Here is a 15629-nt window from a genome sequence, read left to right as displayed (position 1 = left end):
CTCCCCCCCCCCCCACCTCTGCATTAATATAATATAATACTCAATTTGAACTATAATCATTAACTCTCCATGTGCCCAAATGGGCAATGCTGTTCATAATGTGTAGAGCACAGAATATATATTTGTTTTAAATTTAAAGAAGAAGAAGAAGAAGAAGAAGAAGAAGAATAGTCTAGTTTGGGGTAGAAGTTATTAATGATGGGTACCTTCTTCTTTGTGGCACGACAACAAAATGGGCCTCACAGATAACACAGCCACTTCTTCCTCCATATATTCATTTCATTTGATTTGATTGATTGGAGTTGAGGTGCACTAGCAACAACAATGTTTTTAACATTAATAACCCTAAACGCATTCAAAGATTCCTCCTCCAATTAATGTTCTTCCAATGGATTTTGATTTCTGAATATGGGCTTTTATACGGCCCATAATGCATACTAGTGTCCAGGACCATTAAGCCCAATAAATAGCCCACTATGGCTGCCCATAAATTATTTTAACTCTTCACCAAATTATATTAATAATAATATTTATCAATTACGAACAAATTATTTTATGTTTTTCCTCCTCCCCTTCTCCGTCCGCATGTAATTTCTTTTTCCCGCTATCTTTCTTATTTTTCTAAACCCTATATTACCACCAAAATTCCCCTCCGCCGCTCGCCACTCCTGCCCGACGTAGTCTCAGCGGCTTCCGCGCCTCCTGCACTCTCAACTGCTGCAGTCCACCCTCCTGTCCCTCCCTTTAACGCTCTCTCGCCTCTTGAAGCAATTAGAGTGACTTATCTCTGTTTGCCATTTGTGATATCGCGCCGCCGCTCAGATTCAGCCTAAGGTTTTCTTTTGTTGTTTTATTTTTAAATTTGTTTACCTCGAAGAGGAAAATCAAAAGTAGCAGCTTTGTTGTCGATTTGTTTCTCCAACAACGTTTAATCAGTCTAAATTAGAACATAAAGCTAAATATGCATCGGAGTTTGTATGAAGGTGTTGTTGTTGTTGTTGTTTTTTTTTTTTTTTTTTTAACGTGGAAGAAACTATGATGCATACGGGGGCAAATATGAATTATACCAATAGTTGTTGTATCAGTTTAAATCCGTAACTGTAGAATCAATTTAGACCCCTAGGGGTTAGTCTTTTTCAAAGCGGTCATTGTATAAACTTCTCTAAATGCAGAGTTTAAACTAAGTTATAGAGAAAAAAAAAAAAAAAAAAACGAGCATCAAATAGATAGTGGAAGGTTTTCATTAATTTTGAGCAATTTTTCATTAACCTTGTCTTTCTTTAGTTTTCTCTACTTATTAAAAAATTATTCTTTCTGCCATCGTTGGTTTTCCAGGATAATCCAACATGGCGACGGAGGAGATAGAGCAACAGCAAAATAAGACCAAACATAAGGGGAAGCATGACAAACCGAAGCCATGGGACGAAGATCCTAACATTGATCGATGGAAAGTTGAGAAGTTTGATGCCTCTTGGAATGAAGGCGGAATGCTTGAAGTCAGCTCTTTCTCTACTCTGTTTCCTGTGTACCGAGGTAAGGAGTTTTATGTTTTTTCTTTTCAATTGTACTCTCTTGTTTTTTCGGGAGGATTAGTTTGGAATGAATGAATGAATTAGAGTGTGTGGTTTGTTTACCTCGAATTTTGAGGTCCTGATTGTCTTAGATTGTTAAAGTTGCACCTTATTTAATATAAGTCTAGGTTGCGTACAACATTATGAAACAGTTCGTTGTAGTCCTACTGAAATTATTTGGAGTTACCGTGAACATTGATTTGTTTCAATCGCTCTGTTCGCCAAGTAGTTTGGCTACGAAAGAATTATTATTTTATGTTAATTGCTCATAGGCCTATATTCTTCAATCACTCTGTTTGCCAAGTAGTTTGGCTACGAAAGAATTATTATTTTATGTTAATTGCTCATAGGCCTATATTCTTCAATCGCTCTGTTCGCCAATTTGTTTGGCTACGAAAGAATTATTATTTTATGTTAATTGCTCATAGGCCTATATTCTTCAATCGCTCTGTTCGCCAAGTAGTTTGGCTACAAAAGAATTATTATTTTATGTTAATTGCTCATAGGCCTGTATTCTTTATTTAGCGTTTTGTCTATTAGTTCTTTTTCTACCCGGAGGGTAACATCGTGGCCGGATGATCCGGTTTTGAAAAGGTTTTGAGGAAGGCAAGAAAACTTTCCTATCTAGTGCCACAACCTATTTTTTCTATGCTTTTCCTGAAAAATAGTTAGGTGGCAACAGAATAACAAGGTTCTGTTTTCTAACTCTATGATTTTGGTAAGCTTTGTCCGTGGAGAATATCCAGTTCATTTTCTTTTTTCAATATGCTTGTTTTGTCTCACTTAAAGATATTTCTGCTGTACAATTGGATTGACTGTGCACAAAAATCTGATTCCGATTTTTCCATGTTGCAGAAAAGTATTTGCAAGATGCATGGCCAGTTGTGAAGTCTGCATTGAAAGAATTTGGCATTGCTTGTGATCTGAATCTGGTAAGAGTCCATAAACTCCTAATAGAGAAATGAAAGAGTTTATTACCCTAATGAAGGATGGTTTTGATTCTGTTGTTTGAAATGTTTTGAGTCCAGTTGTTATTCTCACTGCATGCATTTTAATCTACTACGTTTGGTCAGGTTGAAGGATCAATGACAGTGTCAACAACTAGAAAGACCAAGGATCCGTACATTATTGTCAAGGCTAGGGATCTTATCAAGCTTTTGTCTAGAAGTGTTCCTGCTCCTCAGGTTAAACAATCATTTGATTTATTATATTTTATTTCTCTTTTGAGGTGGCAGTTTGAGTCTTTCTTTCGCTGATCCCATTAATTGGTACCTTGTATTGAATTTTTTGATCATGGGTTGTGTGTCAGGCAATAAAAATACTGGACGATGAAATGCAATGTGATATTATTAAGATTGGGAACTTGGTACGCAAGAAGGTAAGTGTCATTTACTTTATTTGATGTTCTTATTCTGTTGTTGCATTTGGCGAAGAAATTTGTGTAGCTGTCAGCCTTTAATCTCATTGCACATGGCTTAAGGTCTGAGGTTCACATCCTAAGTTCAAGCAGTTTATATATATGGAAACCTACAACAAAAAGTCTACATAGTATACAAATTGCTGGAAATTGAAAACCATCGGATATAGATTGAAATGTAGTTTCTGTTCTTTTGTGCCCGAACATACAACTTGAAGTTGGAATTAGCCTCTTATGTTAGAGAATAAGTTTCAGGGTTTTTGTGCATGTATCCATAATGTTGGTAATAGAGCATTATGGTATACAACAGTCTCTTAAATGAAGGACAACCATTTTCCATGTCAATTAGCATCTTTTGTCATCCTTCCCTTTACGATTACCTGCTCTACCTCTACCTTAAAATTTGATTTTGGCCTGACCTTTATTATATTGCAGGAACGATTTGTTAAACGAAGACGATTTCTTGTGGGCCCAAATTCATCAACTTTAAAGGTTCGTATAGCTTAGTTAAATGATTTCCAAGCTTACTAAGTTTCTTCATCTTGATTCATAATTCTTAGAGAGGAGCAATTGTGTTTATCTAAGTCTACGCTCTATTCATTCTCTCTTGTTTTTTAACTGTTATTCTAGCACAGGCGCTTGAAATATTGACAGGATGCTATATTCTTGTTCAAGTACGTATATTTTCTTTTGCTGCTTGTCTTCTTTTTTTTTTTTTTTCATCTCTTCAGCTTTTCATATTCTGTAGCGTCAAATTTGTTACTGACAGGGCAATACAGTTGCTGCAATGGGTTCATTCAAAGGTTTAAAGCAAGTTAGGAGGATCGTGGAAGAGTGCATGATGAATAAAATGCATCCCGTATATAATATTAAGGTTTCTGGGTTTTCTTTCTGTTTATCATTTTATGTTACTCCTCGATAGCTCTCTGCATAACCTCTGCTATCTCTGCAGATTCTCATGATGAAGAAAGAGCTTGCTAATGATCCAGCACTTGCAAATGAAAATTGGGATAGGTTTCTTCCTAAGTTCAAAAAGTATGCTAGTTTGGCGTGTACTTGTTTGCTGACTTTCTCTTGTTAGAATCATGAATTTATGTTTTACATAACCATCCTTTTTCTCAGGAAAACTGTTAAACAAAAGAAGGTCAAGAGTAAGCAGAAGAAGCCGTATACACCTTTCCCTCCTCCTCAGCCACCTAGCCAGGTTCAGTAGCTGCCTTTCATTTCCTGGGGGGGTGCAATTCATCCATAACAATATTTCAAAAAGGAATTATAACGATAGCATGATAAAATAGTAGTACATAATAGTCATGGTAATCTATTCTCAATCACAAAAATAAAAATTGTAGATAAGAAACAGTCCACAGCATATTATATGCTATATTGGGAAAAAAAAAAAAACTGTCATATTCAATAAGTGCTGAAATGCCTTAAAATATATTATTTTATTGTCATAATGGAACTTTTATGGGGATTAAACGTATGCATGTTTTGCATTCTTTTTTCTCAGTGCATTCATTTCAATAAGATCTTTTGTTACGATGCATTTGCAGATTGATATACAATTGGAAACTGGAGAATACTTTTTAAGTGACAAAAAGAAGTCAGCAAAGAAATGGCAGGAGAAGCAGGAGAAGCAGGCAGAAAAAACTGCTGAAAACAAGAGAAAAAGAGAAGCTGCCTTTGTTCCTCCTAAGGTGAAATACATTGCAGCTCCTTGATTCAGCTTATCCAATTATTTGAACAGTTTTCATTCTTTCTACTACTACACGTGCTGTAATGCTTTTATTGATATTGGTTTTACCTTACCTCTATTCAGGAGCCCCCAAAGCAGGATACGAACATTGATGGAGATAACAATGATATAGCCACGATGGCAAAGGCCCTGAAGGTATATGGAGGGGTGTGCGTATATATACACATTAGCCATGGATACATGTATACATATACACATTAGCCATGGATACATGTATACATATACACATTAGCCATGGATACATGTATACATATGGAGGGGTGTGCGTATATATACACATTAGCCATGGATACATGTATACATATACATGCATATACATATATACATATAAACACATAGGCCGTAGATACTCCCAAGAATATTTTTAAACTGGAAATTGTTGCAACTGGTGAACTTGTTTTGTTGCTCTGCAGGAAAAGGCCAAGGCATTAGGGAAACGAAAAGCCGCAGAGAGTATCAATCCGGAAGCTTATATTGCTTCATCTAGCGATCAGAAGCATTTCAAGAAGAGATCCAAGGCATCATCGTAGAACTGTATGTCCTCGTGCATGAAATTATCAAAGCCTCTAGTTTTTTTGTAGGACTAAAATTTTTGTTACATCTCGCGGATCAGATTAGTTAATCTTGGTTTTTTAATGAGAAAAGCACGAGTCATTATTATTATTCACACTGGCTGTGGTTTTCCGTTGTTATGCACTTCACTTATCCTTTCTACATTTTTGAGTTCGTTGCTCCCTTACAACGATGAGCTCGATCGATTATTCTTCATGCCCATTGCAATAGTAATCATATTATTTCAAAATCGTTATATTCTTGTTCACCTCCTGTAAATGTTCTAAAACCAGCATCCGAGGATAAATTTTTTAGAATCTCGGACATATGTGGAGACTTGAAATGTTATGACGGCGACTTAGAATGAGAAGACGATCCAAAGGGAAGAAACATGTAAAAGTTTGATTGGAGGTTGAAAGTAAGTCATTAAAATTGAAATAAATAAATTTAATGGTGACCGATGTTCGTAGTTGCGTGCAGTGATTATGTTAAAGAATGTAAGAATTTTTAATTCAATAATTCTGATGGGTGATGCAACCCCCGATGCCTTGAAATTCAAATATGAATGCTTATGTTTCAACCTAATCATTTTCAAAAAAATAAAATAATTTTAAATTATTGCCACATTTATTTTTTCTCATATTTATTTAACAAACATTAAACAATTGTGGATTTTAGAGATTTAATATTCTACAAGTTATATTATTAAATACTTTATAAGAGATGTATTGGATGCAAGTTAGAAAGTTTAGGAAATATCAGTTTTCAACAATAAGTGGAGTTGTGAATAGAGTCTTCACCATTCAATTTGATCAATTATTTTATAAATTAATGAAGGGCTACATAGTTTCAGTATAAATAATTTAATAATACTTCAAAAATACATAAATAATCACTTACCCGTATTGTTACAATCATCACAATTAAATCTAATTTTCTATCAATTTTTAAATATTAAACTTGATTNAATTATTTTTAAGCATTTCTTAGTCATCTATACTCTGGGTCACTTTATCGGTTATAATCTTGGTCCATTCATGTACTCTCTCTTACTCGGGTATCACTCTACTCAAAACCCTTTCAAAATTAAGTAATATTTTAGGTTTTAACATTTTAAGGGTAACAAATTAGGACGAAAAGAAAATATGTATAATAATTGGAAATGCGAAGGTTAATATCATAAAACGGATATATGGAAAGAACTCATGTCAATTATCCTACAAAAAAAAAAAAAAAAAAAAAACTTATTGGAGGGGTTGGAATAATAATGTGAACAATTCTAGAAATGGATTGAAAACGATTAGAAATTGAAAACGGTAACCGACAAAATTGAAAGAAAAAAAAAAAAGAAAAAAGAAATTGTGTGGATGAGACATGTACGCAAGCTGCGAGAAACAGTAAACATCACATGGTCTGACAAACGTAGGCTCCTTAAAGTCAAACTAATTAAATTGACTTCTATATATACACATATATCTCCCAATGACAAAGTCAACAATTTATGAAAAATAAATAAATTTATTGAAGAAAAATGCTGAACAGTACAAAGGGTGAAGAAAAATGAAGGTTGTATGTATGCATATAGAATCAGAGAGATTAATATCTAAACACTATAAATTGTTACAAGAAATGAAAAACCCATGTAACATATAAATGGTTTGATCATATTATAATCTAATTATTTACTGTTCAAAACCCTGAAATCCAACAATCCTTCTTCGCAGTTCCCCTTTATTTGGATTCATATATGTAAAATGAAAACTGTACCTGCAGAGCCTCCAGATCATCAGAGTGCGTGGGGTCATAAATATATATATATATATATTTACATCAGATTTGGGGATCTACAACATGTCCACCACTGATCTCAGCTCGTCCCAATTGCTGTTGGTGAAGAAATCATTCACATCTAGCTGCTGATTTGTGGGGTACCCAATTGGTGGTGAGATGATGCCACTGGACACTGGAGATGGGTCCATGGAAGTGCTGCTGTATTGGTCGTAATTGTTCCATTCTTGATGATTCGGGTAATTTGGAAGAAATGGCTTCTTCTCCGTTTGGATTATCATGGATTCACAGCTGAGATTCACTATCATTGGATCATTATTGCACATCTTCAATGTGTTCTTTTCACTCATGCTGTTCTTTGTTGTTCCATATCTTCTGCAGCTCACATTCCTCTTGAAAATCCGGCACAATGTCCAAATTTCCTAACAATTCAACGGTCATGTATTTATAAGTAAGGAATACATCTGTACTAGTACGAGGTCTTTTGGGAAATCTCAAAGCATAAGCTTTCACAGTGGACAGAGTATGAGATCTTTTAGGAAACTTCAAAGTAAAGTGCTCAAAGTGGACAGTACGATATTACTACGGAGAGTCGTGGTTTCCTAACTTACTTGAAACACACTAAAGTTTTAAAAATGAAAGAGTTAAAAGCGTTAGAAAGGGCTTGTGTTGTTACCGCTTCTTCAGCAAAGTTCTTGGAGGTTGGATGGGGTTTGTGGGCAGTGGGAGTGGGCGGAGGGAGGCGGAACTCATGCATCATCCAATCAGTTTTGGTGCCTTTTCCAGCACTTCCACGATAGTAAACGAGTGTCTTCTTGAGGCCAATGCATTCATTTCCTTCCCCTCCGTTGGAATACACTGGCTTGTCTATGCCCGTGGCCTTCCAAAACCCTGACCCAGTTACCCTATTTGGCCTTATACTATTCTTGTACTTCCTCCCTCTCTTGCAATAAAAGTACCATTCTTTATCTCCCACGTTGCTGCTTGCATCTGCATGAAAACACCATAACTTTTTTTGTTTAAAAATATCAAAATTTGAAGGACTTTGTAGCATGGAATGATGCTTGATCTTACATGGAAGGTCCCATGGGTTGTGTTTGTAGATATCAATCTGTTTGATGAGTTCTAGGCTGATGGGTCTCTTCTCGACTTTCCGACGAAGATAAAAGCTCACGAGTTCTTCGTCCGTGGGATGAAATCGGAACCCGGGGAGCGGGATTTGATCGTCGCCGTCTCCATCTCCATTGCCAACTTCTGGAGTTTCATCCATGGCTGTTGGGTCTCTCTATGGAGAGAGATCAAAAGTTTTCAAGACATGAAGTTTGAAAAAGTTTGGCAGGGAGAACCCAAATTCTTCCCATGTTCTTATAATAATAATTGTAAGGAACAAGGACAAAATGGATTTTTATTAGGTCAAAGTCACACCCATTGACTCTGTATCTCCGTGATGACTCCACCCTTTTGCTCGTACAAATGTTTTTTTTTTTTTTACTGCAATAATTGATATCTTATTCATCGAACAATATTCAAATATATTCGATATTTATGAATTTAATTTTTTATTTATTGAATATTAACATAGAAAAATTATGTTTTTCAACGGAATATTAAAGGGGTGTTTTGCCAAGTTTCTAAAATTGACATTTTAGCTCACAATTTTTTCAAATTAGTTCAACAAGAATCTTCATGTTGAAGATTTCATTATCTACATTTATGAGCAATTTATTTCGTATTTTTCTAAATGGTGGAAAATATATTTATGGTCCACAAAATTTGAAGCTTCTGTCCCTTTTGTCTTACATGTTGTTGTAAAATCAATACTTTAGCATCGGTAGAGTACTTGTCGTCAATATATGGACCGAAATCGTTTATCTACCCATCATAGATCATCTTCAAAAAAATTTTGATCTTTTTTAAACGTTGAATGCGGTTAATACTTTTAAAGCTTTGAATCACATCGTCAAAAAAAAGTTTTATTAACATTATTAATGAGACTTTGTTGACCGTACCCGAAATTTGCACTTTTTTGAACTTACCTACACAAAACTACTCTCATTATTCAATATTCCGTAATCTTAATTATTATGAGTTTTTTTATGGCCAAAAGCTATCTATAATTAATCATTTGCCATTGTGTACCTCTTTTAGATCATCATCCTAATACCCCACATTTTTCTTTAAATCTTTCTAAAGTTTAGCTCACGCGCACGCCACTATCTCTCGCCACCGCAACTGTCAAGATGCCACTGATGCTCCACCCAACTATCATGATCCACAACTCGATGCGTATGAAAGTGATGCACAACTCAATGGAAAGAAATGGAAAGAAAAGAACTGGACCATGAGTCATGTTGCATGTTTTGCATATTTGACTCCATGGGAGAGTCAGTCACGAGGTATTTTTAATATTTTTTGAATACATGCATATGCTTTCTCTTTGTAGGTATTCTCATGACTACACCTTTAAAATGCTTGTAGTAACGACGCTAGCCAACCTAGATTGGTACATGATGTGCTCATTAGGGTTTAAACGTAACATTGTTGATCGAGCCTATTTCAAGTAGTTAGAGTAGAAAAATATAATGAATCTTATTACAAAACTCATGTAGGTTCATCTATGCTAGGTAGCTTCTTCGTCACGTCTCGGTACACTTGAACTTTACTAAATGTCCTCATAATTACAAAAATTATATTTACACCCAAATGATATGATATGATATGATCTATTTTAAGGACAAAAGAGGGCGGAGAGGATATGAAGAAATAAAAGGGAAAGGAAGAAAAATGAAGCGTCTTAATTAATGCAATAAAAAAGGGTCGCTCTCAATATTGAAAACATAAAAAGGATCGAAAGCCACACAACCGTACAAATCTAATATTTCTTTCTTTCTTTTCCAAATCAAGACATTATTGTAGACAAAATTATTGACATGTCACTTTATTCGCGTAATTTCGTGGAAGGCGCATCCAAGAAACCCGAAACACCGAGCTTTCAACTTTGGAGGAGGAGGTCGGGATACTTTAACCCTAGCGTTCATATTAACAAATCTCTCTCTTAATCTATTGCTTATACTTTTCTTTCTCTATATACTATGGTTATGCCACGTTGTTATGTATGCTATATGTTAAGTCGTTATGTATGCTATATGTCAAGTCGTCATCGCACCTTGGTCTAACTAGCATGTTATTATCAATATTTAAATATTGGTAGTAACGATAAAGACTATAGAAAAACAAAAAGAAAATTCACATATAACATAAAAAGTATAGCCATCGATTTATAATAATTTAAGTATCACGAGCTTTTATATTTAAAAATAAATATTTTGAAAGTGTTTAGGTCTCCAATAAAATAAAATAAAATAAAATAAAATAAAATAAAATAAAATCATTTTAAAAGTGCGTGGTCAAGGATAATAAATAATAATAATAATAATATTTAAGCTATATATTAAAAATGGAGTTTGATTTTAATGAAATACTTAGGGCGGGCCAGATGTCTTACGCCTAAAAGAAGAGAGAAAAGTGTAGACTTGGGACATTGGGACATTGAGACATGACAAAAACCTACTCCCATTAATTGGGAGGAGAAAAATTAAGAACCATATATTTATATATTTTTTTTAATTTTTGCAGTAAAAAGTTATGAGAATATGAACACATTGACAAATATTTTGTTCCATTTATTTTGCTTATTATTATTTATTTTGAGCGCATGAAATTGAATTAAGTTTATTAAAATATGGAGTGTGGTATTTTTATATTTATATTTGCAGTGATATTTAAAATGTTGGGGGAGTTAATTTTGTATTGAAATAAAGTATTTTTAATTTCATCCTTATCATGGAAAACTAGATAATATTAATATATTTGATTTCTAGACGTTTCAATTTCCAGAAAAGTCCGCCACATCATAATGGTAACCGCAAATTTAAATAATTTCAAACGCCTGCCTCACTCTCCAACCAAAAATAATAATATAAATTGTAGGGTATTCACTCATTTACTGTATTTTCAAATTTCATTCAACTCTAAATATAATTAATTATTATTATAAAAAAAAAATGTAAAAAAGATTAATGTTTTTTACTTCTTTAGTTACTTGGATATTGAATACTGGGCTTGTGAAGGCCCATCTTGGTTATTGGGCTTTTGCATTGGACTTCGTATTGATGCAAGATAGCGGGCCATCCATCTGTTTTCGACTTAGCAACAGCCTCACAGGGGTTTCTAACGAATTCCCCACAGGGGTTTCTAACGAATTCCCCTCAAGAATTTCACTAACGAAATCCACCTCCTTTGAGGCACATTGTTCTTCCTCTCTCCAATCAACAAGGATCTTACAATCTATCCCCTTGGAGGCTCGGTATCCTTGTTGACGCATCACCCAATGTGCACTCCCCTTTGAGCCTCAGTGTCATCGCTGGCACTCGTTCCTCTCTCCAATCAATGTGAGATCTCACCGGAGTTGGGGAATCCTTGTTTGGGGAACATGTCCTCCCTACCGAAACCAGCATTTTTATTATTGTTGATCGTACTTGAATTTATTTTTTGAGTTTGAAGGGATCCAACTCATCCTCAAATAATTAATTGGGATAATTCATATTCTTCCATGGTGGGCCCTCTACAAAGATTTTGGTATCACTTCTTCTCTATATACTTTACTTTCTTCTTCTAATACTCAAAAGTAGTGAAATTCTTGATTTGGGTTCACAATTAATAATGATGCATGGGAGCAGCAACGGAGGGATGCTGTGAGTTCGATGGTGTACGAGGCTAATGCAAGGATTCGAGATCCGGTTTACGGGTGCGTGGGAACGATAGCGTGTCTGCAGCGGCAAGTGGATGCGTTGCCTTCTTGAGGGCTTACAGTCCTCGTTGGTACCTCGCTTGGTGTCTGGCTCTGATACTATTAGTAGATATTATATGTTTTAAAACGCGTATGTTAGAGAGAAGTTTCCATACCTTTAGAAAGAATGCTTCGCAGAAAGATGGTGCACTAAGTTTATTTTCATAAAACCAATCAAACACAAAACCATTTGGGGCCCAACCTCATATGCAAGAGTGTAGTGTACTGATGCTGGTGCTGAATATAAATAGAATTTAGTAGTAATAATGAGATTGCTGCAGTGAGTGCATGTGGGTGGTGAGAGTGTCAACTTGTTTAGAATGCATATGTATGGGCCTAACAGCACTGGAGGGGAGAGGGGACTGACCTTTCAACAGTATTTGCTTTCGGATTTTGTTTTAGGTCAGAGATGATAGGTAGGGTATCAAACATAAACCCCATTATTCCCCCACACACACCACCAACCCTTATAACCCATCACCCCCTTTCTCTGCCTCTCAACCTCTCAAACTACCACTCCCTCTTCACATCATTCTCAAATTGACTTTTTAAATGCTTAGAAACGCTTTAAGATGCATTCGAAACAAGAGCTTCCAATTGAGTTCACTTTCTAGTCTCTCAGTGCTTTTTTACGACTAAAAGAACACCCATTTATACCTAAACACAAGCTATGTTTGAATTGTTTGAAGAGGAGGAGTACAAAATGAGAATAATAATTTAGCGATGATCATGAAGAAACCAATAGCATCCGATCCCATCAACTACAAACGACAGCCACCTTTTTAAACCATATATTCCCAATCGCTCACTGTTTGATTGAATCATTGGATCAAAGTACACCACCAAATGCTCAACCAAAAGGAATCACATTTTGAGATCTCATTAATTTAAACTAATTAAACATAATCAGATTCCTTCTGTTGGTCTCCTATGCTTCAAAATCCTAGGACGATATACTCCAATTAATTAATCTAATTTCCTGGTTTTGCTGACCCTTTTGATCTTCTCATCAATTCCATCTCTTCAGCTACTGATACATGGTAAATACTTCAGGCTCCTCATTTCTTGTTCCCATTCCTCCTCATCCTTTTTCAACTGCAAAAATGATGAATATTTTATCATAATTGAATTAGAAGCATAATGGGACGTGGGTTGAAGGGGTTTTTGCGTTGGATTTGACCTTCGATCGAAATATGTCGAACCAAGTAAAAGAAGCAAGAAAAAACTTGAAGAGAGAGCTTTTGGAACAAAGAAACCTTAACCGCTTGGCTTTTTCGAATATTTTTTTTATACCTGGACACCCAACTCATGGTTGTATACTAATTCATTGTCCATGTGAAGAATACAAGTATCGTTCTTTGCTGGATTAGGTTCTTGGTCACATGCTTCGTTGTTCCTTGCAAATCTCCCTCGGACTCGAATCCTTCTGTCGGCTAAGGTTTTCCGACATGCATACTGTTTTACATAAACTAATGATATATCAATATTGTTGAGAATTATTAGGAGAGATATAAGTAAAAAATAGATCTCCATGGGTACGAGGCGTTTTGCGGAAACATGACAGCTTATGTTCATTTTAACGTGGATACCTTTATGGTTTTGGTGAAATTTCTTTGGTTTCTTTTCTTCAAGTAGCGCAGAATCCTTTGTTTTCTTACTTCTTCAGAGTAGCGGGCAACCTTCATGTTTGAGTCCTCAGCCACAGGAACTTCATTGCTTTGGATTTCCTATATCATTAAGTTCATCCATATCCATGGATATAAATAAATATCACATTATAAAATGAAAATTTAAAATTTTGTCTTTAATCTGTATCCTTCAAAAGAAAGAGATGGGTGGACATACCCAATTATGGGGAGGGAGTGGTTGGTGAAGTGGCTTCATCTCAGGCACCAATCCAAAGCAATCGTCCTGAAATTCATGGAAATGATGATCAAGGCAAGAGTTTTGACATCCTCCATTAATGGAGGGGATATTGAGTTGAGGAAAGGAGGTGGGATCAATGGCGGAGGACAGGGTTGGCGGTGGTTTATCATCACAACAATATTGGGGTGATGGGGAAAGAGAAGGAGGGTGAAGAAGGCCAAACTCGTGGAACAAAGGAACTAAGGTTTCTTCGCCCCAGAATGGGCCGCCAGGAGTGGCCGCAGTCGACGGCGTTGTAGGAGGAGGCAGATCATAGAGATCATTAGCGAACATTGCTGCGCCCGTTGGTGTATAGTCAGAGTAGAATTGAGGAATGGAAGCCATATGGGTTTTGATTTGGTCGAAACGAATGGGGAAGAAAAGTGGGGTTTTGTGGCTTGGATTTTTGCTTTTACATATGGATATGTGGATATATGTATATATATTATATGTGTGTGGGGCAGTGGAATCGGGTTTAAGCAAGTTGTTGATGGCAGCTAGCCGGAGGTCTACTACTGGGTTGTTGGTCAATACCGACATAATTAGCTTCCGGACACCCTCCAAAACCTCACTAAAAAACTAACTAAACTGTCACTCTGTTTTGTTCTTTTACTTTTGTGTTTTTCTCGTTCTTTTTTTACGGTCTGTAAACGCGCAAGCATGTGTGGTTTGGTGATTATGCCCACTCACATTACTCTCTTACCCATCTCGAGAGCACGGGTGAGAAGGTGAACTGAAGTACACAACCCAAGTCCACTACTAGCCGATGTTGTCCTCTCCAATTGATGTGGGGTCTCAAATCCACCTCTTTTTAGGGCCCAACGTCTTTCCATTCCACTGTGGGATCTCATAGAAAAATTCAAAAGGGCCAGAAAGGTTGAAAAATGGAAGCTTGTGTGAGAGAGAGAAAGAATGGAGGAATCTATGGTCACATGGGCCTCAAAGATTTGGCATCCAACATGTGAAGTACAACATATATCCTCTCAAACTCCTAATTAGGGTTCTGTACATAAATTGTTTGATAAGGATTTCATTTTTTTATTTTTGAAATCTATGCTTGTGACCTCTTAAATTGCGCGAGGATGATTTTCATATTATTTTAACGAAACGTTTGAATCATTAGCCAAATTTCAAGAACAAGAAATCTGAGATTTTTAAAACTACTATTCAGAAATCTGAGATGCTGGGCAACTGTTTTGTTATCTTATAAAGTGATTCCCATGCTTTGAATTCTTTTCCTGTCGGCTGCCTATAAAGTACAGTTTGAGGGATGCCTTTTGTGACAAAAAAAGAAAAAAAGAAAAAAAGAAAAAATAGGAGAGCGAGCAGAAGATTTTGTAGGGCTGAAGTTGGCATCAGGTACCCATCATCGATTTAATACCCCAAGAACTCTCTGCATGTGGGCCTTACTACGCTCCCCACTTGCACGGCCTCTCCTTAAAACTAGATCGGTACGAATCCAAGACTCAAATCACCAATAAATATAATGCAAGTGAGAAAAATGGAAGCTTTGTACCCAAAAACCAGGGACAAGGCCAGAATGTGGGTGAGATGGAGGAGTGATTAACGGTGGACATTGGGTGGGAATGAATGTAATATACATATATTTTAGAGCATAAGATGAAAGGATAGCATTTTTGTTGTTGTTTGGCACTAGAAATATGCTCTTGGGTTTGTGTGGATGTGTAGGGACGGGGTTTGTTTTTTTGAAGGACATTTTAAGTTGGGTTTTAAATGGTACTTTACTCTCTCTCTAGTTCATACTCTAAACATGCTTCTTTCCACTTTTTC

At 35.9% G+C, this 15629-nt stretch overlaps 3 protein-coding genes across 5 annotated transcripts in view; 1 reads left to right on the top strand and 2 right to left on the bottom strand.

The window, feature by feature from the left end:
- Positions 1-8435, bottom strand: part of LOC111455439 (transcription factor JUNGBRUNNEN 1-like) — a 10755-nt gene extending 2320 nt beyond the window's left edge. The window contains exons 1-3 of one of the 2 annotated variants that reach the window (XM_023097121.1): positions 8159-8435; positions 7761-8074; positions 7104-7506 (exon numbers count right to left, since the gene is read on the bottom strand). In XM_023097121.1, coding sequence (XP_022952889.1) covers positions 7141-7506; positions 7761-8074; positions 8159-8354 — 876 coding nt within the window. In that variant the 5' untranslated portion in view covers positions 8355-8435 and the 3' untranslated portion in view covers positions 7104-7140. Of the gene's footprint in view, positions 1-6847; positions 7507-7760; positions 8075-8158 lie in introns of those variants that run through there. The other variant, XM_023097120.1, reaches the window with a different exon arrangement.
- LOC111455438 (KRR1 small subunit processome component homolog) lies at positions 562-5436 on the top strand. Of its 2 annotated transcripts, none has more exons than XM_023097119.1 (13): positions 562-829; positions 1336-1533; positions 2427-2503; positions 2645-2755; positions 2881-2949; positions 3424-3480; positions 3624-3662; positions 3758-3862; positions 3941-4023; positions 4111-4192; positions 4542-4685; positions 4808-4879; positions 5158-5436. In XM_023097119.1, exons 2-13 carry the CDS (start codon positions 1347-1349, stop codon positions 5272-5274), a joined length of 1143 nt encoding a protein of 380 aa, XP_022952887.1. In that variant the 5' UTR covers positions 562-829; positions 1336-1346; the 3' UTR covers positions 5275-5436. The 2 variants fall into 2 exon arrangements, with proteins under 2 accessions (XP_022952887.1, XP_022952886.1); XM_023097118.1 differs by having other exon boundaries at positions 562-834.
- A 4473-nt stretch (positions 8436-12908) lies between the features above and the next one.
- LOC111455505 lies at positions 12909-14183 on the bottom strand. Its single transcript, XM_023097222.1, has 4 exons — positions 13779-14183; positions 13523-13660; positions 13227-13388; positions 12909-13028 (listed from the first exon to the last, which is right to left on the bottom strand). Exons 1-4 carry the CDS (start codon positions 14181-14183, stop codon positions 12957-12959), a joined length of 777 nt encoding a protein of 258 aa, XP_022952990.1. The 3' UTR covers positions 12909-12956.
- Positions 14184-15629: the final 1446 nt, after the last annotated feature.

Source organism: Cucurbita moschata, unplaced genomic scaffold, assembly GCF_002738365.1.
Source record: "Cucurbita moschata cultivar Rifu unplaced genomic scaffold, Cmos_1.0 Cmo_Scf00017, whole genome shotgun sequence".
NCBI classification, from domain to species: domain Eukaryota; kingdom Viridiplantae; phylum Streptophyta; class Magnoliopsida; order Cucurbitales; family Cucurbitaceae; genus Cucurbita; species Cucurbita moschata.
The sequence above is the reverse complement of the archived record's forward strand: the minus strand, read 5'-3'. Positions and strand labels throughout refer to the sequence as shown.